At 37.2% G+C, this 20,973-nt stretch overlaps 11 protein-coding genes and 1 non-coding gene across 12 annotated transcripts; 5 read left to right on the top strand and 7 right to left on the bottom strand.

Annotated features, from left to right (window-relative positions):
* Window positions 1–180: 180 nt before the first annotated feature.
* On the top strand, window positions 181–1,326 carry KQ657_000459 (uncharacterized protein; the record flags this gene model as incomplete). The annotated part of the gene is made up of 1 exon (XM_043191303.1): window positions 181–1,326. The coding sequence occupies one exon, from the start codon at window positions 181–183 to the stop codon at window positions 1,324–1,326; it is 1,146 nt and encodes a 381-aa protein (XP_043049315.1).
* A 78-nt stretch (window positions 1,327–1,404) lies between these two features.
* KQ657_000458 (S-formylglutathione hydrolase) lies at window positions 1,405–2,271 on the bottom strand (the record flags this gene model as incomplete). Its single annotated transcript, XM_043191302.1, has 1 exon — window positions 1,405–2,271. One exon carries the CDS (start codon window positions 2,269–2,271, stop codon window positions 1,405–1,407), a length of 867 nt encoding a protein of 288 aa, XP_043049314.1.
* A 225-nt stretch (window positions 2,272–2,496) lies between these two features.
* On the bottom strand, window positions 2,497–4,035 carry KQ657_000457 (uncharacterized protein; the record flags this gene model as incomplete). Its single annotated transcript, XM_043191301.1, has 1 exon — window positions 2,497–4,035. The coding sequence occupies one exon, from the start codon at window positions 4,033–4,035 to the stop codon at window positions 2,497–2,499; it is 1,539 nt and encodes a 512-aa protein (XP_043049313.1).
* A 1,457-nt stretch (window positions 4,036–5,492) lies between these two features.
* KQ657_000456 lies at window positions 5,493–5,583 on the top strand. Its single transcript has one exon. It is a non-coding gene; the product is annotated as a tRNA-Met (tRNA).
* Window positions 5,584–5,642: 59 nt separating this feature from the next.
* FPG1 (Fpg1p) lies at window positions 5,643–6,898 on the top strand (the record flags this gene model as incomplete). The annotated part of the gene is made up of 2 exons (XM_043191300.1): window positions 5,643–5,660; window positions 5,726–6,898. 2 exons carry the CDS (start codon window positions 5,643–5,645, stop codon window positions 6,896–6,898), a joined length of 1,191 nt encoding a protein of 396 aa, XP_043049312.1.
* Window positions 6,899–7,099: 201 nt separating this feature from the next.
* CTA1 (Cta1p) lies at window positions 7,100–7,750 on the top strand (the record flags this gene model as incomplete). Its single annotated transcript, XM_043191299.1, has 1 exon — window positions 7,100–7,750. One exon carries the CDS (start codon window positions 7,100–7,102, stop codon window positions 7,748–7,750), a length of 651 nt encoding a protein of 216 aa, XP_043049311.1.
* A 51-nt stretch (window positions 7,751–7,801) lies between these two features.
* On the bottom strand, window positions 7,802–8,746 carry COQ3 (hexaprenyldihydroxybenzoate methyltransferase; the record flags this gene model as incomplete). The annotated part of the gene is made up of 1 exon (XM_043191298.1): window positions 7,802–8,746. One exon carries the CDS (start codon window positions 8,744–8,746, stop codon window positions 7,802–7,804), a length of 945 nt encoding a protein of 314 aa, XP_043049310.1.
* Window positions 8,747–11,103: 2,357 nt separating this feature from the next.
* KQ657_000452 (uncharacterized protein) lies at window positions 11,104–13,593 on the top strand (the record flags this gene model as incomplete). Its single annotated transcript, XM_043191297.1, has 1 exon — window positions 11,104–13,593. One exon carries the CDS (start codon window positions 11,104–11,106, stop codon window positions 13,591–13,593), a length of 2,490 nt encoding a protein of 829 aa, XP_043049309.1.
* An 86-nt stretch (window positions 13,594–13,679) lies between these two features.
* HCH1 (Hch1p) lies at window positions 13,680–14,177 on the bottom strand (the record flags this gene model as incomplete). The annotated part of the gene is made up of 2 exons (XM_043191296.1): window positions 13,680–14,057; window positions 14,172–14,177. 2 exons carry the CDS (start codon window positions 14,175–14,177, stop codon window positions 13,680–13,682), a joined length of 384 nt encoding a protein of 127 aa, XP_043049308.1.
* A 413-nt stretch (window positions 14,178–14,590) lies between these two features.
* KQ657_000450 (uncharacterized protein) lies at window positions 14,591–15,445 on the bottom strand (the record flags this gene model as incomplete). The annotated part of the gene is made up of 1 exon (XM_043191295.1): window positions 14,591–15,445. One exon carries the CDS (start codon window positions 15,443–15,445, stop codon window positions 14,591–14,593), a length of 855 nt encoding a protein of 284 aa, XP_043049307.1.
* Window positions 15,446–17,290: 1,845 nt separating this feature from the next.
* DBP9 (ATP-dependent DNA/RNA helicase) lies at window positions 17,291–19,039 on the bottom strand (the record flags this gene model as incomplete). Its single annotated transcript, XM_043191294.1, has 1 exon — window positions 17,291–19,039. The coding sequence occupies one exon, from the start codon at window positions 19,037–19,039 to the stop codon at window positions 17,291–17,293; it is 1,749 nt and encodes a 582-aa protein (XP_043049306.1).
* Window positions 19,040–20,072: 1,033 nt separating this feature from the next.
* On the bottom strand, window positions 20,073–20,603 carry KQ657_000448 (Mg-dependent acid phosphatase; the record flags this gene model as incomplete). Its single annotated transcript, XM_043191293.1, has 1 exon — window positions 20,073–20,603. One exon carries the CDS (start codon window positions 20,601–20,603, stop codon window positions 20,073–20,075), a length of 531 nt encoding a protein of 176 aa, XP_043049305.1.
* Window positions 20,604–20,973: the final 370 nt, after the last annotated feature.

The raw sequence follows: 20,973 nt of genomic DNA, 5'->3' as shown, positions 1-20,973 counted from the left end.
TACACCATCAATATTACAACTACTATTATTACTATACCATGTAGTCATTACGTAAACCAATAACTAACTGGCTAAGTATCACAGTTGATGGGCTTCTTAGAATACAAAAATTATACCGTAGTGCGAAAAAATCAGCGATGCCTTCAACACTCTCTTCCACCAAGATCAACAGTCAGCGCCATGGCAAAAACCATAGAAGACGTTAAGGAGAGACTCGAGGCATTCCAGGGGATCTTATCGTTCTGGAACAAGTCCCTCAGAGAATCAACACCTAATGAACAAGTGGGCAAGGCCAAAGTGGTTAACCCATTGGAAGAGGTAAACAAGTTAGCTAAGTTAATCAAAGCGCATTCTACTAAAACAGGTATAGCCTTTTCATCTGCAACTATTGGGAAGCATTGTGATGCTGGATATGATTGTATTCAGAAATTGAGTGAAAGCATGATGTTTATGCTTCAGATCCGTTTTGAATTGAACCCAACAGAAATGTCACAATTGCACTATGACGAAGTGTTCCAGTTGATCATCTCACTTTTCGAGGCCAGTACTTCGTTTTCAACTGAATTGATTAAGCTTGTTGATGAAGTGGAAGCAGCCAAGGATGGCGGTAATGATAATGAAGCAGCAGCAGGAAGTGATAAGTTAGATAATACCACTGAGGGTACGATAGATAGTGGTAGATTGGTTTCTGTGGGTAGAATGTGGTCTATTTGTGATGAGCTTGTTCTGGTGGTTCAAGGTGGCAAAGTAGCAGTTTTATCAAAGAAACTTAAACAAAGTATCGCGTTGATAGACGATGGGCTCGAGGAATTTGCTGAATGGACTGAGAATCCAGACTCTTTTGATATTGAAGATCCCTTTGGATTCTCCGATGAGTTTGATTCAGATGAAGAAGATGATACAAGAGTTCCTACACACGAAGTGAATGAAAGTGATGATGAAGATGATAAAACAGAATTGTTGGCATTTGCAAAGGTCTGGTTACAAAATATCAAGTTGATTAAACTTCTACTTAACTCTCTTGCGAAATCGCTTTCTTCAGCTACTAAGGGGCAGGTCATTGATACCATCTACAAAACACAGCTTAACGTGGTCGGACTTATAGACAAACTTATAGTCGATTTGATGATGGACCAAGTAATCGACGATGAAATTGAAGGCTATGGTAAGGAAATTGGATCTAATTGTTTCAAGATTGTCAAGATTACAAAGGATGTCAACAAGCAGAATGAATCCAAAGTCAAGTGGTGTACAGCATGGGAAGCTAAATTTACGGATAATAATAATAAAAATAATAAAAATAATAATAATAATAATAATAACTAAAATGCAAATCCTAGGACAATATTTCCAACGACTTAAATGGTTATGTATCTATTATTAATACTATCATAACCTGGATAGTTATTCTAGACCAAGGTATTTTATGTGGTGTTTGGCATGGTCTTCAACAAATGAACTGATGAAGAAGTAAGAGTGGTCATAGCCATCAACAATATTCAACAACACCTTACCCTTGTAACCCAGCTCTTCAGCTGCCTTAACAAAGTTCTCGGGTTGCAACTGATGGTCCCTCCAATAGAAAGGATCCTTGGCACCTTGGTGGATCAAAATGTCCGGTTGATTGCAATCGGTGTATGATTTGATCAACTCTGTTGGATCATAACTACTCCATAAGCTCTTATCTTCACCCAAATATCTACCAAAGCATTTTTCACCCCAAGCGCATGTAGAAGGGTTGGAAATAGGTGCAAATGCACTAACAGACTTATATTTACCTGGATTCTTGAAGAACCCAGATAAGGCACCATACCCTCCCATGGAATGACCTGTTATTGATACATTATTGAAGTTCAATTGATTGAATTGTTGTGCTAACTTTTCTTGCAATTCTCCATGAACATAGGAGTACATGTTATAATTGTGACTCCAAGGTTCTTGGGTAGCATCGACATAGAATCCAGCTCCCGTACCAAAGTCATAACTTTCATTTTCACCTTCGATATTGGCCCCACGGGGAGAAGTATCAGGGAATACAACAGCAAAACCGTATTTAGAAGCAAAATATTGCCAGAATGACTTTTCAGTAGCGTTATTAGGAGTACATGTTAAGCCAGATAAATATACCAATACAGGAACAGATGATGAGGTTGTAGATGGTGGGAAAAATACGTTGACATTCATGGATGTCTTCGTCACCAGTGACTCATGAGTCAACTTGAGTAGCTTACCTCCGAATTGGGTAATCTCTTCGTCAGTTGTAAACAGCATTGTATAATTATATATATAGTTGGAGAAGTAGTAGTAATCAATGGAGATTAAAGATTAAGTCAATGGGATCTTTATATGTACTCGAGGTTTGTCAAACTCTAATCGTGCGCATTACTATACTATTTTAGGCTAAAAATTGCGAGGAGAATCGAGGTGTCCGAATTGGGCAAGGGAAGCCCATTCTAGTATTAATCTATGCGGTGCTGAATTATAGGATTATTTAAACTAAAAGTTAGCCTTCCCCCGTGGCTCATAGGGAAATAGTAAACTGAGGACCCCAGCAACAAAGAACAATGCTCCACTGGCAAAAATTGGAGCCGAAGTCTTCAAATTAGCATATATGGCAATAATCGGTGAAAAGACTCCAAACACTCTATTACTGGCAGCTGCTATACCAACACCCGTACCTCTAACTTTTGCAGGCATTACTTCGGGTGTGTAGGCATATAGAACTCCATACATCATATTAGAAGCAAAGCTGAAGCCACAATTCCATCCAAGATAAGCATTACTGGTTTTCGCAGTGGTAGAACAGAACAAAAACACTCCTGTAAGCAATAATGAAATACTTAAAACACCTTTACGGCCAATTCGGAATTCCACAAGTATTCCCGCTATAAGAGAAGCAGGGATTCCTATGACCAGGATAATTAGAGAGTTTCTGTAGGTCTCGCGAACACTTAAAGGCTTACTGGCATTACCTCTTTGTTCCAAGTAATAAGGTAAGAAAGTGTAATACAAGGGGAACGCCATACCCACAAGTGACCAAGTAGCAACCACCAAAATTAAAGATAGGGTCATCTTTCTTGAGCTAAAACATTCTCTTATGTGACTAGCATTGAACTTTTTGAGCTTTTCCTTTATTAAAACGTTTTCTCTGTGTGTGGTTGAAGCTTCTTCACCGTGCGGTTTGAGGTCTTCAACAGTTAAACTAGAAGTTTTCCCATTAACCTTTGCGATGCCATGAACCACACTTACAGCCTTTTCGTAATCTCCAATACCAAGATAAAATCTAGGAGATTCGTATAATGGGAACACAAATCGAATAAGGAAGAGTATCAATGTTAAAGCACCCAATGTGAAAAGATAGTATCTCCAACCTTTATTATCTTCCTTAAGACAAGTTGTCGCATCACTAGGGCATGAGTAATTAGCAATTAATCCCCAACCAACTACATTAGCAATCAATTGACCTAAAGCCCACCAAGCAGACATCGCGGTTAAGATCCATTTCTTATTACTGGGTAAAGCCTCTAAGAAAATAGCGGAATCCACTGGTAGATTTCCACCTACTCCAACACTCCAAAGTGCACAGAAGGTACCAATGGCAGCGAAATTCGGCGAGGCTCCTGCAACAAGTGAAAAAATTCCAGTACACAAGAACGTCATTGTAAATGCTAGCTTTCTTCCAATAATATCAGCAGAAAAGGACCAAACTACTGCACCTACTAATAATCCTAGAGTTTGGCATAACAATAGATAAGGGGCCCTGTCAGGTGGGTAGTGAACTCCATTAGTCTCCACAAGACGAGGAATGATCAACAGAGTAGATGTTTCCCAGGCATTATCAGCCCACCAACCAAAACCTGTTACTACCAAAAGTCCCCATTGATATTTCCCAAAGCCAATCTCATCAATGGCATCAGATAAAATTTTCGACTGGTGCAAATAATGAGAATCAAATTCATTATCCTTGTACAATAGTGAACTTTCTACTGATTCTACTTCTTTAACGTTCTCAGGTTCTTTTTTAGATTCTGACATTATTATTCTTAATCTTGAACTTTTTCAGTAGGTGTTTGCAATTTCCATTATATGGAGGGCCTTATATACATATTAAGGCCCTAGCAAAGAGTTACGTAATTTTTTGATTCATGTGCACTACTTCCCCAGACTGATATTCGTTCCAATCCTATGACGTCGTAAATCGTGCAATAACCAACCGAACGCTTAAATAAATGAAAAAACAAAAAAAATTGCGGCGATAGGGCTCTATGGGGCAACTTTCACAGAATTCGGAAGTTCAACAATAGAAAATACACTAAGCCATTTCTTGGTAACAACACTATACGTCATTTCTACAAAGTTTAATTCTTAACGCTAATGATCGCTATAACCACCATAATCGGCTACCAATCTCATCAACGTCGATGAACGAAAATTTGCGACCCTCATCCGCTTAATTTTACGATATGAAACAGTACAGTAATGACCCCACATTACTTCGTTTGAGTTTTCTTTTTTCTTTTTGAAGATTAACTTATTCATTAAAAAAGCGGTAACCTGCATCGTAGGGTATTACATACACGCAAGTGAGGAAATCCTATGACTCCTCGAGAATGTGAAGTTTATGTCCAGGTCTGAGTCCACATATTTTTCCGAAGTAGAGAAATTACGTGAGAATATGCTAACCGTAAAGGTTTGTTTATAACATTGTACATTAGAATACAGAAGTGATACAAGAGCGTTGCTCAATCTTTAGTGAACAATAATGAGTCTATGCTTTAGGAAAAAGAATAAGCTACTTGATTGATGTAACGAGTAAGATGGGAGTTTCAAAGAGCTTTAATACTTTATAGTGAAAAAATAAAAAATAATGAAAAAACACTTGAAAAAGTTATAATAAAAGAAATCAAACAACCAACCCGCTTTGGGTATTCATGATTCTGTATAGTAACTGTATAGTAGCTGTATAGTTTTACAGAATGGTTACGAATTCAAAAGTAGAATTTCAGTTACAAGATAATCTTATTGGTTAATTCATTGGCTAAAGTATGTTACACTTCAGCATATGTCTGTGAGCCAGTTTTTTTTAAAACAAGACGTATTCATAGCATGAAAGCACTAAAATGGATGAGATCTGATCTGCCTGCTACACCGTCCCTGATAAATTTTTCTTCTAATAAAACGAATAATTTCGGCTAAATCCGGCCTAAATCCCCATTCTTTTGAAAAGATACACAATACTTTTTTTTTTAAAAGAAACCATATATTCGTGGGAAAACCACTTAGGACTAGTACAATAGAGTGCTCTATATGTAACAACCTAAATATCCTCTCGGTTGAGATCCAGCCCGCCAACTGTTTATTTCACCTATATACCACTGTGTTTTACTCACAGTGTTAAGCACTTAGAAATATCTAGCAGGGAAAACCATTATAGACCATAACATCAACTTGAATGTTGATAGCTTTAAGATAACAGTTATATGCCATAATTTGCTTCACTAGCTCAGTTGGCAGAGCGTCAGTCTCATAGCTACTTTTGGTTGTGCAATCTGAAGGTCGACAGTTCGAACCTGCCGTGGAGCAAAACTTTTATCTTTTTGCTTTTTGCTTCCACATATATTCAACTCTACCTTGTAGCCACCATGCCTGAAGTAGCTGAAGTAAGTATGAAAGCCAAAGGAATTTGAATAGTCTACAACTTTAAGGTACTAACTGGATATTCAAGGTTGCACATGTTTGTGCTCAATTGAAAAGGAATGTTCTTGGTACAGTAGTAACAAATATCAAGCTACAGAATGATAAACTACTCTTCCCGGCATTGAAAACATGCGCCAATGATACAGCCGCAAAGAATGAGTTGGAAAGGATTAACAGAAGCTTGAGCATGTCGACAATCGACTCTGTTGGAAGGCACGGGAAATATTTTTGGATTCGGTATTTGAAATCCGCTGGAAGTCACATCAAGAGGGAGCGATCCAAAAGAATAAAAACTTCCCCAGAAGGAGGAGTGCTTCTCATGCATTTTGGAATGACAGGAATGGTGAAACTTAAAGGCATTGAGTCACATTTGGTGTTTATGGAGAACGGTGGAGACAAAATCATATTAAAGAAGAAAACCAAGGCAGAAACAGTTACAGCAAAGGCTGAATCAGCTAGTACAAAGAATGACGAAGACGAAGAAGATGAAGAAGGAGGTGACAGCGAATTTTGGCCTCCGAAATATACAAAGTTTGAAATGACTTTAAGTAATGATAAAGGTGAGGACATTTTGTTTGCGTTTAAAGACCCAAGAAGATTAGGAAGAATCAGAGTATTCTATGAACCTCTAACCGACGAACAATTACTTCAACAAGCACCTTTAGTCGATCAAGGTCCAGACTATTCCAAACCGTCTACGTACGTCCAATTGAAAGACAACATTTTCATTCTGGGGGATCCTGACCCTGATAACCACGGAAGACCTATGTTGTCATTTGAACAATTCAAGCAATTGATAATGAAGAAGAAAAAGGCAATCAAAGCTCTTTTACTAGACCAAGGACTCTTTGCAGGTGTGGGGAATTGGGTTGGTGATGAGATCTGTTACCAGGCTAAAATTCATCCTAATGAAGTACTATCGACTGCATTGACTAAGATAGGAGACGACTTAATAAGAGATGGCATACTAAAGCGATTATATGACTCATTGATTTATGTGTGTAATGAAAGTGTTCGAGTAGAGGGAGAAGTAGAAAGATTCGCAGAAGATTGGCTTATGCTTTATCGGTGGGGGAAGAGGAGAAAGAATGTCGTACAGAAAACTCCACAGGGTTACCGGGTTGATTATATTACTATAGGAGGTCGTACTAGTTGTTATGTACCTGAGCTTCAGAAGCCAATTACAAAGAACACAAAGTAGGAACTAAAAATTTACCAAGGTTATATAGCAGCGTATATATTGCTTAAGAGAGTCACTAAATGTGGAGATGGAATATGGGTTATACACTAGCTTCGGATTTCCTGCATATGCTTCAACAGTACATACTGATAGACAAAAGTTCAAATATGACATACCCGTAAGCTACACTTTTACTTATAACCATCACAGAAACAGAGAAATATGAATAGATTATTTGGGTCTAAGAACTCTGCACCCAAGCCCACTTTAGGAGATGCCGTTAACAACATTGATGAAAGAGTGGGGAATCTTGATGTTCGACTTAGTAAGATTAATGCGGAATTAGCACTGTATCAGCAAAAGATAAGTCGAATGAGAGATGGGCCTGGGAAGACAGCATTGAAACAGAAAGCATTGAAGTTATTGAGACAAAGGAAACAGATAGAAGGACAAAAGGATCAATTAGAGAATCAATCATGGAATATGACTCAAGCTTCAATGACCACTGATAACTTACAAAACACCATGATTACTATTAATGCTATGAAATCAGCTAATAAGGAGTTAAGGAAAACCTATGGTAAAATCGATATAGACAAGATCGAGTCTCTTCAAGATGAGATGCTTGACTTAATTGATAAATCCAATGAATTACAAGAAGCCATGCTGAGTAGTTATGATCAAGTAGATGACATAAGTGAATCTGAGTTAGATGCTGAATTGGATGCTTTAGGAGAAGAAATGAGCTATGAAAATGAATTGGCTGAAAGCGGTATAGGAGCTCCCAGCTATTTGAATGACCAATTATCCACTGATAAGTTGCCTTCCTTTGTAGATGAAACAGAGGAAAAGAAGACAGAGATAGCAAATTAAACATAGTATGTGTATGTTCACTATGTACAACCATATCTATATACAAAATAATCATTTGACTCTTCTAAGGGCCATAAAATAGTTACCCACATTAGGATTAGAAGTGAACTTCCATCCATAAGCGGGTAAGTATACGGTTCCCTTTGTGTCAACCACTTCATAGGATCTCAGTCGTTGCGGATCTTCACTAATCCAATCACGGATCTCTTGTTGGTTAATATACTTTTCTAAAGTGTGAGTACCTACGGGGACAATACGCAAGACATGCTCACCCATAAAAATAGTGGTGAACCAACTGACAAAGTCTCTATTAATGGTTGAAAGGAATAACCATCCTCCAACATTTAATCTCTGTAACCCTTCGGTAAGCACTTTAGAAGGATAATCCACATGTTCTAACATTTCAAACATGGTAATAATGTCGTAAGTTTCCGATTTGGGAAGATCTTCAATAGCAGTTAATTGATAATCAAGTTTACCATTGTTTTCCGATAACATTGGGTCTTTCTGTTGATGAATTTTGGCAGCCTGTAACACTTCAGAAGATAAATCTATGCCCATAACATCATCAACAAAGGAAGAACGAGCCATGGATTCAGATAATATGCCTCCACCACATCCAACATCCAATACTTTAAGCTTCTTTTGGCTTAAGATTTCATCTCTTCTCATGTCTTGCTCCCAAACAATCTGACGTTTGATTGGTTCTGGAAGCAAATCTACACTATAAGGTGGGATATAGACCTTATCTTCCTCCGGGCAATCAGGTGGATTCAACTTCAAGTGCTCTCGTATTGTCGAGTAGATGAAATCCATTCGTAAGAGGTTCATTTTATGAAGTATTCTTTGAGGTCCGTTAACATCCCACCATGAAGATGCCAAAGCATTGAAATGTGCCAATTCTTCAGGAGACGTTGATGTGAGCTTACCAGTTGAATGCCACCTTCTAAACCCTGTAGAGATACATCTTTTCAGGAATGTAGTGATACTTTTCATTGTGAAGAAGGGATTGTAATGAGACTGTGCGATAGTAAATGAGTGAGTAAGTGCCTTTAATTAGTATTACACATAAATGCAACAGACAATTAAAACGGAACACCACAATGTCAACTATGAACTTTTGTATACGACATTATTTCATGATTACACTAGTCTTAGTTGTATGACCTAGGGACTTAATTATTTATAGGTACACACACGAATACACAAAATACTACAACTAATGAGTACAGCTTCACCCAAATCATACCAGGTCGTGCATTTTCATAGTTTGGTAGTTGATTCGTTACAAGTGCCAGGAAATGTTCATACCTAACGTATAAATTATTCGTAATATTAGTTTTATTATTTGTTTTAAAGATATAGTTTTACGTAAGAACAGCTAAAAAGGCTTCGTAATAGGGGTAGCAAGTGCTAAAAATCAATGACTAAAAAAATAGACAAAAATAGCGCACTATAAATATTACGGCATATTCCGTACTATAGAACCTTTCCACGCATAAGTATCATTTATTGATAATTAAGACAACTCTAAAGGTATTTGATCGACATTTACACGTGGAAGAGAAAATGGAATAAGAAGGTTGTAAAGGAGGTCAACGGTATCTACGAGGAACCTAAGAAATGTGGACAGAAACCTCTACTTTCAGATGTACATAAAGAATTCTTTCAAGGCATAGTGGATGATGACCCAACGCACAGTTTGCAATGTATGTTGGAAAGACTACAGGCCAACTTTGAAGATGTCAATGTAAAACTTAGCACCTTGCATAACTATGTAACAAAAAATTGTAAGCTTAGTCTTAAACGAATCTCAAAGTGGCCAATAAGAAGATATCTGGAAGAACTCAAGCAGGAAAGGTTTGAATGGGCAACTTTTTATAAAGGTGAGCTTGACTTTAGTAGAAATTGTATTTTTATAGATGAAGCTAGAAAATAGTAAAAATGTAAAACAGAGTGTCGTAATAAGTTTTCAGGCTTATTACGAAGCCTTTTTAGCTGTTATTACGTAAAATTATTAAAACAAATAATAAAACTAATATTACGAATAATTTATACGTTAGGTATGAACATTTCCTGGCACTTGTAACGAAAATTATACTACCATATTATGAAAAATACACGAATATTATGAACATTGCATGGAACCACTGCAATTTGTTGCAAAATACTATATGAATATATACTTCACACAGTGAAAAAAACCATGCTGAGAAATACTGCTGTACAGTAGAATTAAATAAAACATAATAGGTAGGGTATACCACCTACTACAACATATTAGAGTATACTACCTACTACAACATAGGAAATAGGGTAGTATGTAACCACTCATTGAAGTATTCCTATTTTGATGGTTTGAACAGTTTATTATACACTTGACTTATATATCTCTCACAATGGGGACTTCTCGCTCTACCTCTCACGTCGCTCTTTACATTTACTGTGTAATTAGACAAAGTAGAGAAAGGCAGCATACATATGCGTCAAAACCGGACTCTCAGGAATTATGGCAATGTCCCGTTAGTTGAGTTCCTGGAATTCCTATCAACGGTAGTGGCCTTTGCTAGATTCAAACCTTTAAGAACTTTATCACAAGTGTTCTTCTGATGTTGTTTAAGATAACTCGATACAAATTGAGAGTATTTTCAGTACTTTGCTAAGATTTCAATAATTTAGATGTATCTTGAATCTCGAAAGATTCAGCCCACCAAGCCGTGCGTACAGTTGCAAAGATGCCATCGAAACTTATCCTTAATCAAGAAACGAGAACATCGCTGACTTGACGAAGGTCGTACAGAAGATTTGTCACAAAACTCGGTTGCCAAACAAAATGCACTGATAACATGGAAACGGATAACCAGGAGCGCTACCGTTAATCGTGACAGTTGATCAAGGCGATTCATGACATAATATTTATGCCACCAAGTACCGAAATAGATAGGATTGAGTTACTATGTGGATTAACCAGCTTATTCATAATGTTGAGAGGTAGAAATTCACATGGACGATGGACCACGGGTATTCTTGATAAGCACCCAATCCTGGGATCCAGGAACGTGGAAATGGGAGTTGCAGAGGTAAACTCGTCAAAGAAACAAAGAGAAATTATGCCCATACAAAAAGGAGCTTGGTCCCAAAATATTGAGAAGAAAAATCAACTAACCAAGTTAATCATCGATTATGCCCGTAATAATCGTGATATAAGAAGTCATCAGTGACATTTACCCAATTGCCAGTACTAAAGGCCCAATCGATGTATCGATTAACACACGACTTTATTTTAAGTATTCACATACGCCTATATTAAGCTCTGTGTAGTGTTATTGCTACCACGTATTTAACTCATCAACATGACTGAAGAAGATTATAGTTTGGTGACAAGCAGAGTCCGAAGAGCCAATGCAGGCTCACGATTGCGGCAGTTGATTGAGCTTGAGGAACAGAGCACTGAAGGAGTTTCACTGGGGGTGTTTTCCAATGAGGACGATGAGAATGTCAACCTTCTTTTCCAGGAAGCAGCCAGTGACGATGAGTACGAAGAGGACGAGGACGAGGAAGGCTCAGATGCAAGTGCTGATGAAGTCACAAATACAGATCATGGCGCAAAAGCAGATGAAGATGTAGATGAAGAGGAAGAGAATACTGGTGGTGATAATGAAGTCGACAAAGATACTGACAATGATAACAATAATCTTGACGACGACACCAATCGAGATGATATACTTTCTGATTCAGATATATCTGCCAGTGATTCAGATGAAAGTGAAGGTGAAAGAGAACTTCAGAACCAGGAGAGACGTAAGAAACGGCTAGATCGAAAGAAGAATTTGATACCGACAATAAAGACTCCAAAAACTCAAGAACAACGAGAGGCCCAAGCTCAAAAGCAGAAGCAGAAAAAGTCCCATTTAGTTACTTCTGATATCTTGCTATATTCAGAAAGACGTTCCTCTTCTAGATCTTCAGCAGTGAACAGCAAACAAGCACTTGTGAAGAAGCTAAAGGAAAGTGAAGAACGAAGAGCAAAGTTTGTTCCAGTTGTGAGAACTAAAGAAGTACAATTAACACAAGAAGATAGATTAAAAGTTGCTCTTGAGACAGAAAAGGCAAACATCATAGCCTTGAATCAATTCAAAGAACAAGAAATCGTAAAGAAGGAAAGACAGAAACAATTACTTCTTGCTAGAAGACAAGTATTAACAAATGTTATAAGATATACCAGCGAAGAACTGCTTGTATATCCTTGGGATGAGATAAAAGATGCTAGACATGTGAGAAGTTTGTTCAACAAACCAAAAAGAAGAATAGGTCGTAGGAAGAAGTTAGATAACAACAATGATAACAAGCCTGAAGATCTGTACCCTGGTGCTGTGGATACAAGTCTTCCCTATTATAAGCAAGAAATGGAGCAAAAGGCCAAACAAGAACAGCTTGCTCGAGAATCAGAACAATTGTTGAAGATGGAAGTTGATACAGAAGGCACTTCAGCTGATTTAAAGAAAAGTGAAGAAGAAGCTAGCTTTGAAAACAAACAGGTCACCATTTCAGAGGGCTTAGATGTTAATGAACATTCAATGGCAGAAGAAAAAAGTACCGAAAAAGAGAAGAACACAACTGATGAAATCGAAGTACAGGAAGTAAAATTAGAGCAGGAAGAGAACGGAGAAGCTAAATCAAAAGAAGACGATGGACCTACTGAAGCCGATGGTCATACTGAAGAGAATAGATCCAAAGAAGCGGAAGAAAGAACGTTAGAAGATGAATCCAGTGAACACATTAAAGAAGACGAAGCATCCATAGAAGAAGAAGAAGCAAAAGAATTTGAAATATCAACAGAAGAAGAAAGAACAGTTACAAAAATAGATACTGAGAAACCCAATATAAAGAGTGAGGAACTCTCCAATTTTCTGGAAATGAACAAAGTTATTATCAATGTTGAAAACGAAGACCAACCACCAACTACCAATGACACATTCGCTAAGAATGAAGAAGGTACTGACCTTGATGCAACTGAATCAGAAGGAAAAAGACCAAGGGAAGACGAATCTTTAACAGAGGGGAATGGCTCCTCCACAACCACCAAGAGGGTCAAATTCGAAGATGAGATAGATTCAAAGTCCCTTCCAACATCCAATGGAGTTATTTCATCCCCAACACCAACACCCACACCTCCACCAAGTCTGCTGAACCTTGAAGAACAGAGTGAAGTATTTGAAGGACCACCTCAAAGAATTTGTCGAAACTTAATATACCTTGTTGACTTTGATGAAACCCACAGACTTGATTCGGACCAAATTAGAAAGGCATTATTCGGTGAACAAGCACTTCTTCCTGCTTCTCGTCGATTTAAAGATTTAAAGACAATTGTTAAAATAAGCCAACAAGAAAGTGCATATGTAAACGTTCCTGAAGTGAATGACCCTATATTTGAATCAGCTAAGAATCTTTCTGAATCGGATCCTCTTTTTTCAGAGTTGAAACGGTTACCTCGACTTGGAGATACAGAAACCATGGAGGAGGAAGTTGAAGAGGATACCAAGGAAGTTGAAACCCAGATAAATATCAATACTCAAGCTCCGACGGGGTTATACTTACCCAATGGAAGCAAAAAAGTTTGTCTTATATCTGGTACTGAGGTCAAATACTTTGATCCTGCCACGGGTATTCCATACGGGAGTGTTGAAGTATATCGTCTTTTGAAGGGAATAGAACAAGGTCATGTACCATGGTATAGCATTAGTGCTTCTGCCAATGATGAAGGAGGTGGAGAAATATACTTAGGATCACGTGAAGGACCCATTAGACATGCGAAGGGAGTTCCTGAAGGGTTTGACGGTTAAAACATACAAAGTTCTACTACAATTTTTAATGAAAAACATACCCATGAATTTCTATTTACATTATTACCTGATGACAACCGGCTTAATTAGGTAGCGTGTTGGACATCTTTTTCATGAGCCGCTATCAAATCGGTTTGGAACTCAAGCAATTTGATTAAAACTTGAGGCACCAAAACCTTACGGATTTCCAGTTTATAGTTTTCGGCATCGATTTCAAAAACATATTCGTCTTCGTCTTGATCATGAACAAATTCAGGAACGGTAAGAGAACCCGAAATCTTATCATCTGAAGTCAAGTTTTCACCAGAAAAGGCAAAGACCAATTTCATATCATAGATACATCTGACCTTCCCCTTTCTTTGAGTGACGTCACAATCGCCAGAAATCGAACTCAAGCTTGTGACTGTGAACCGAAACTCATCGGTTTCACCAACGGTGCTGGTGATCTTCTCTTCGAGATATTCCTTTGACCAAGGAAGACAATTCTTATCGACCCAGTGCCTAGACGGTTAGTAACAAACTTAAACTTTTTGTCATATTTGGTGCTTGATAACATACCAGTTGTTGGGGTTGTGTACGACCATGTTGGATGTCTAGAATGAACTTACCACTGTAGTATGAAATTGTGTGAACTTTTCATCAACGTTTTCAGATTGACTGAGACGGACTGCGTACCGGACCTCAGGTTCATCTCAAAGATTATGATTACGTAATGACGCAGTGGGTTGCAACTGGTTGATACACGACAAACATTTGCAATTCAACTATAACTTGAACTAATAAAAAATGCTTGCTAGTGATTATTCACACAAGCTTGCTTTTAAGGGGGATCAGAATGTAACATAGCAGAATATAAATTGACTAAACGTGCGAAGTAAGGTTACGAAACTATTTCTTTTTTTTTTTTATAAAAATTTCATTTAGCTTAAGCGTTGAAAAAGCAAGCAGTCATCAATCGTTAAATAGGGGTATCATCATTTGTAGTACGATTTGTAAATCATTCTGATCTCTTTCTGTGGGTGACAAAATGTGTGGAAAGCTTAATTCCAGTATTACCAGTACAGCCTTTAACAGACAAAGACCACTTGTTTGGACCAGATGGACAAGCATTAAATGAAACACTACCTAACCATGCCAAGTGGTTGTCTGAAGTAACAGACCATCCCTTCAGAGCAGCTTGTTGACCGAATGGATCGACGTTACCAACTTCTCCAGTGTTAGGGTCGACGTAAACACCACGTCCTGTGCTGTCAACCAAGGAAGAATCAGATTGCAAAGTAACATACAAGGTACTACCTTCATTACCAGCAACAGAGAATACATGAGGATGAGAGTCGACCTTATAAATATTCTTACCATCAAGAGGAGAGGAAGGAGCATCAGCAGATAACCAGAATGTAGACAGTGGAGGAACTGGAGCACCACAAACTTGCAACATAATTTGAGTACCTCCAGTACAACCACCCTTCACAGTTAAGGACCATTTGTTGGGACCTGATGGACAAGCATAGAAGTCTTCACTACCCTTATAAGTTAAATAACCATTGTTAATGCCAAAATTCTTAGAGTTAGCTTGTTGACCAAAAGGATCAACGTTACCAACTTCTCCGGTGTTTGGGTCAACATAAACACCTCGACCAGTTTGATCTGTCATTGTGCCATCACTGTATAAGGTGAGAGACAATTCAACTCCCTCATTACCAGCAACAGAGAAGACATGAGGATGAGAGTCGACTTTATAAATGGGTGTATTGTCAAGAGCAGAGCCTGCAGCTTTTGCACGTAAACCAAAAGAATCAGCAGCAGCAGATGCTAGGGCAGTTAAGCCCAATAAGGCATAAGAAAACTTCATTTTAGAGTGTCTGTATTTATTTAACTTGATAGTAATGTAATAAAGAGAATATTGTTTGAAATGAAATATCAGAATTATTACCTCCTTATATAGTTTTTTTTCTAAACGAGACCACCAGCTTCAAGAGATCACTATATCTGAAGAGATCACTCACCACCATAGTTCAATATTCATAATATCCTTGTCATTATTGAATTCAGGCTATGGTGATTATTGGTTATGTAATTTGCGTGGGGAAAGTGTAGCCATTTTGCACCCAAAACATCATTATGCAGCCCTGCGACCACCACTTGCGAGGTTGTTGCTTTTTTGGACAACTACGAGATAGTTGCCCCAGGATATTTTTAGATTTAACGTCATCCTTATTTACAGACAAGACTTAATTATAACAAGATATCTTATTTACTAGGCTTTTATGTTAGTCTATGATGTAAAGGGCCTTATCAAGAAGACATGTATTATCACGTCATACGAAAAATTAGTTTGATGTAATAAATACCATTATTATGTAAAAAGAGTACCGTCATTCAATTTAATCAATGAGTTACCAGTTTTAGTGGGCCGTTGCTTCCCCAAATGTTAAGAAATAAAATGGATCTTCTCTAATGAAAAGAATGGAAAATTTAGGGTCATCCGGATTAGAAGGGACACATTCACAAAGTAACATCATTACACCACACTTTTATTATATGTATTAATAATTGCTTATAGACGTGCGCACCTTCATTTTTCTATAGTATTCTTATAACACACACCGTATATATTTGGTATACATGCTTGTGCTCATGCATGTAATTAATTGCATTTAATTGATTGCAGCTTAACCCCTCAAATTACGAAGTCACCTAAAATAAATAAAGGAACCACCACATTTTTTCACGGACCTAAATGCACGACCCGCATCGAAGGTAGCTCCTGGGATTACGCACATTTTGAATCGATCAACACTAAACATATGCGTGCACACGCGACACGTAATTGATATGCATCGCTAAAATCCTTCAAAATCAAACTTTAAACATACAGTTAATACGAAGCTTAGTAGTATTAACAATAGATGAAATCAGCTCTTATCATACAGCTGAACATAGTTATTGACTTCATTCACACACCTGAGCTTGATTCAACATCACATAAGGTCAACACATAATTTTAATCCTTCTTATCATTAATCAGTTATAGCCGTATGCCACTGGAAAAACCACCTTTACCACGATTTCAGGATCCAGAGAAGCAATACTCCGCTCCTACACCACTAGAGCCTACTGGACTCCGGTATAAGAGAAAGCTAATCCTTATTATTAGTGTACAGATACTTTTAACCTTTTACTTTGTGACTAACATTGATCTACTTGATTCTATTAATGAATATGCGGGGCCAATTTTATTAGGAGCTACTACGGCTTCTTTAGCTCAAGCATTAATTCAGTATACAAAGAGGAAGTTCATAATGAACAAAATTTTCAAGTTTGTTCTTTGGGGAAGTTTAAATGGTATAATGACATATATTTGGATAGGTAAAGTATTTCTGGTTGTTGATAATGTCATAGGCAGAGTCTTGTTAGATCAATTGGTTGGCTTACCTTCATTCCAATTAATATTTAATATAATTGACAGCTTATGGGAATATGGTGAGGTATTTCATATTTCCGCTAGATTATCATATTTTAGATCCATTAAAGTTGGCTATTGCTTTTGGCCATTCTTTTGCCTAGCTTCCTTTTCATTGCTTCCTCCTAGGTTACTATTTCAAGCTAATATCGTAGCAAGTTTGTTGTGGAACATTATACTTTCCAAATTCAGTTTATAGACTATTATAATATGTAATTATATTACTATTATCACTCACCGTTTTTTCATCTTTAATGGGTCTGCTTTCTTCCCTCCATTCTTCCTCTTACGGTTATTCTTGTGGATTTTATGTTTCTGAAAAGGTATGAAGCCAATGTTCTTAACATCTGATCTGGCTGCCTCGGGTAAAAGATAATCCGGAACTCTCTTTAAATGCGATTGAACTCTCGAAGGATGCAACTCTTTATCGTGTCTCAAGGCAATTAAATCTTGAGGGTTCTCTTCAAAGAATCTCTTCAATTTATCCGAATTAATTATCTCATTTTTAATCTCTTTTATCCGTGCTTCTCTAATGGCTGTCGCCGTGACAGCTCTGAAAGCATCCTCACTTCTGTAACGGAACCCTTCAACTTGCTTCATATCAAATTGATAAGGTTTAAGTTCAAACCCATTGGCACTTTGTTGTCTAATGATTCTCTTTAATACCTTCTCATCTCTTTTAGCGGTTGTTAAACATGCAACTTTATGCTTTCCATATTCCTTTTGAGGTAACACAAATGAAAGTGCCATACCTGCTTTTCCTGCTCTTGCTGTTCTTCCTATTCTGTGAATGTAAGCTTTCGAAGTCACTGGTAAATCAAAATTTAAAACACAAGCAACGTTTCTGAAATCAATACCTCTTGAAACCCCGTATTCCTTATCACGTTTAGCGGATTTTCTTGACTTCTTAGAACGAGAAGGTTGTTTCTTACCTTCATTCTCTTCCTTATCTTGTATGTCGTCTTCATCTTCTGCTGCTTCATCCTTTTCATCGTTTTCGACGGTGAAATCATTGGTTTCATCCGTGGCAATTAATAAGTTGTAGACATTCTTATTGAACTCTTCCACTATATGCAATCTGGAGTTAACAGGTAACTCACTATTTAAAATACAACATCTGACCCCAAATTGTTCCAAAAAGAGTTTCAATCTGTATCCTCTATCGATGTCATTAACAAATACTAATGCCTTCCCTTTAATTAAGTTCAACTTGAAGATAACATAACATAATAAAAACTTATCAAATTCGGTAGTCTTAGTATAATACTGAGTAAGCTTGCTTTGAGAAACATCATCGTTAAGCTTGACTATAGCAGGTTTGGAACAGTACTTCTCTTTTAACTCTTGCAAGTCATCGTTGACAGTAGCAGACATCAAGAAAGTTTGAAGGTTTTTCTTGATGGGTAAATAAGATTCTAATTTACGCAAATCATCCAAATATCCAAATGATAAAATTAAATCCACTTCATCAATAGCCATGATTTTTACTTGACTTAAATCAATACCTCCATTCTGTTTCTCTAAAGTGGAAATTAACTTGGACGGAGTGGCCACAAGAATATCCGGTTTGTTGCCGAGTAAGGAACTGATCACCTGATCACTGTAGTTTGCCAGTAAGTCAAGTAATTTAACGTCATTTTTACAATACATGGTCAATTTCTCAAAGAATTGAACCACTTGATTTGAGAGTTCTCTGGTAGGAACCAACACTATACTTTGAATCCCCACTGAGTCATTATTGGTTAAGATTGTTTGTACTATGGGTATACCATAAGCACCAGTCTTTCCTGAACCTGTGGATGCCTTGGCTATGATGTCTCTCTTTTGTTCAAGAGCTAAAGGGATGGAATGAGATTGTATGAGGGTTGGCTTTTCAAATCCTAATTGATCGATGGCTTGTAACAAACGAGGGTCTAAATCCAAGGTGTCCCAACTACTTGAATCATCCACGTAAGCTGCGGAGGCTGCCGTGGGGGTTGTCATTGGGGTGTATGGTTGTGGTAAGAAGAGTAGTCTATAATTTACTAAGAAGAGTAGTATATAATTTACTAACCACCATTTACCTCATCGCGAAAACTCTCTGCGAAAAAGAATGTGGTATAATGACAAAGATAGAGACATACATGTGTGCGGCAGATATGCAGATGTCAAACTCGTAGAAGAAGATATGCATAGAGTAAGTCATTAAATACAAATACTTCCTTTATTGTAAACTATGTCCAGTTCAAGTCGTTTGCGTTCATTAGGCGAAGTCCATTGCCCATGTCTCTTTGCTTCTGATTTGCTTCTGAGAGGTTTATAAAGTTACAAACTTAAAGTTTCTTTAAGATGGGGTGGTTATATACTTTCCACTGAAAGCTATTAAAATAAAAGTTAGAAATACGATAACAAGGGTATAATTTTATAAAAGGCATTGACTTTATTGGGTACCACAGAATCAAATTTATGGGTAACTCAGCCGTTGTAACTGTTAAATCAAGCCTTGGTAAGTTTCTGCTTACCATTTTGAAGTTAATGAACCATTGCAAGCTTGTAGCTCCCTTTATTGTTGTAGTTAATGCTCTATTTACATTCCGAAAATCCCTTGTACTTGCTGCAAAGAAATCGCCCTTAAACGTCAAAAGCTGAATTGAAGGGAAGACAATAAAGACGTTGTAATGTAAATCTTTTGCAGCAATGGGTTCGATGAAGTCCCAAATATTGATGTAGATTCTTGGCTTCTAAAAAAGGAAGCTAGAATTTACAAATTCTTAATTGAATTTATACTTACTTGTAGATTTAGTGCAGTTATTTTGTTATTTATAGCACAGGTTTAGAGGTGCGCTTTTCCTCAAACGATATCAGAGAACGCTCTCAAACATTCCAAGACTTCCATAACCAACATTTAGCAGATCATCAAGAATACTACAGGTAGTCATGATAACTTTCATGAATACTACAATATAATAATAGTATTATATTATGTTGCATTTTTATGCTTTATACTTATCTAATAGTTATTCTAGTAAAAAATCGATTATAATTGTAAAGCCCAATTTCTTAATTCTCTATCAAAAAGCGCCTGTGATAATCCATAATCTGAATCGTCAACATGAGCAAAATAACATCCAATCTCTGTGACATCTATATTAGAGTGGTATTCATCATCGAATAGAACAAAATGACCATTATTCAATTCTTTCTCTAACCCTAATGCTTTGGCTGCTCTTGATATATGAAGTTTCTTAGTATGTGTTCCCCATTGAATATTATCGAAAAAATCAATTAAAGGCACCCCATCGATATGTAATAGAGTTAACATCTTTGAGGCGATATGAGGAGCAGCGGTTTTACTAGCTGCAATCATGGGTATACCTGCACTTTTCAACTCTTTAAAGATAGCAGGAACATCATCAAATACCAGAAATACAGAGCCAGATCTGTCTTTGATGCTATTCTTACCTACTGCCTTCAAAGGAGGTTGAACATTCCAATCTGCATATCGGGGCCACACTGTATAGTCCAAGTCAAAAACAACAGCAGCAGGGTACTTTTTAACTTTAGTCATACTCGGATCAATATAAGCAAGGGCTCAGCTGCCAGCATACGTCTTTGGTTGATTCAGTTGTATATACTACTGGTGTATCACGTGAGAGATAAACAGAATGGCAAATTATGATAATGCGTCCCGTTGTGTGGCTGATAAATCAAAGTTACTTAGCAGCACAACACAGAACCTCAATAGTACTCTTATTATGGCAGAACAATTACATAATATGGTTAAAAAGTGTGTATATTATATGATACTAATGAACCTGCTTACTACCTCAATGTAGTGTGGATAAATTCACTGTATTTATCTATAATTGCTAGTGATTGATAGCAACCCACTGAAATATAATTGCAATGCTTTCTGATTATTCTTAGTAGTGCAGTCA

The sequence above is a fragment of the Scheffersomyces spartinae genome (assembly GCF_019049425.1).
Source record: "Scheffersomyces spartinae strain ARV_011 chromosome Unknown scaffold_10, whole genome shotgun sequence".
In the NCBI taxonomy this organism is placed as follows: domain Eukaryota; kingdom Fungi; phylum Ascomycota; class Pichiomycetes; order Serinales; family Debaryomycetaceae; genus Lizanozyma; species Lizanozyma spartinae.
Note: the sequence above shows the minus strand (reverse complement) of the source record. Positions and strands in the feature narration are given on the sequence as shown.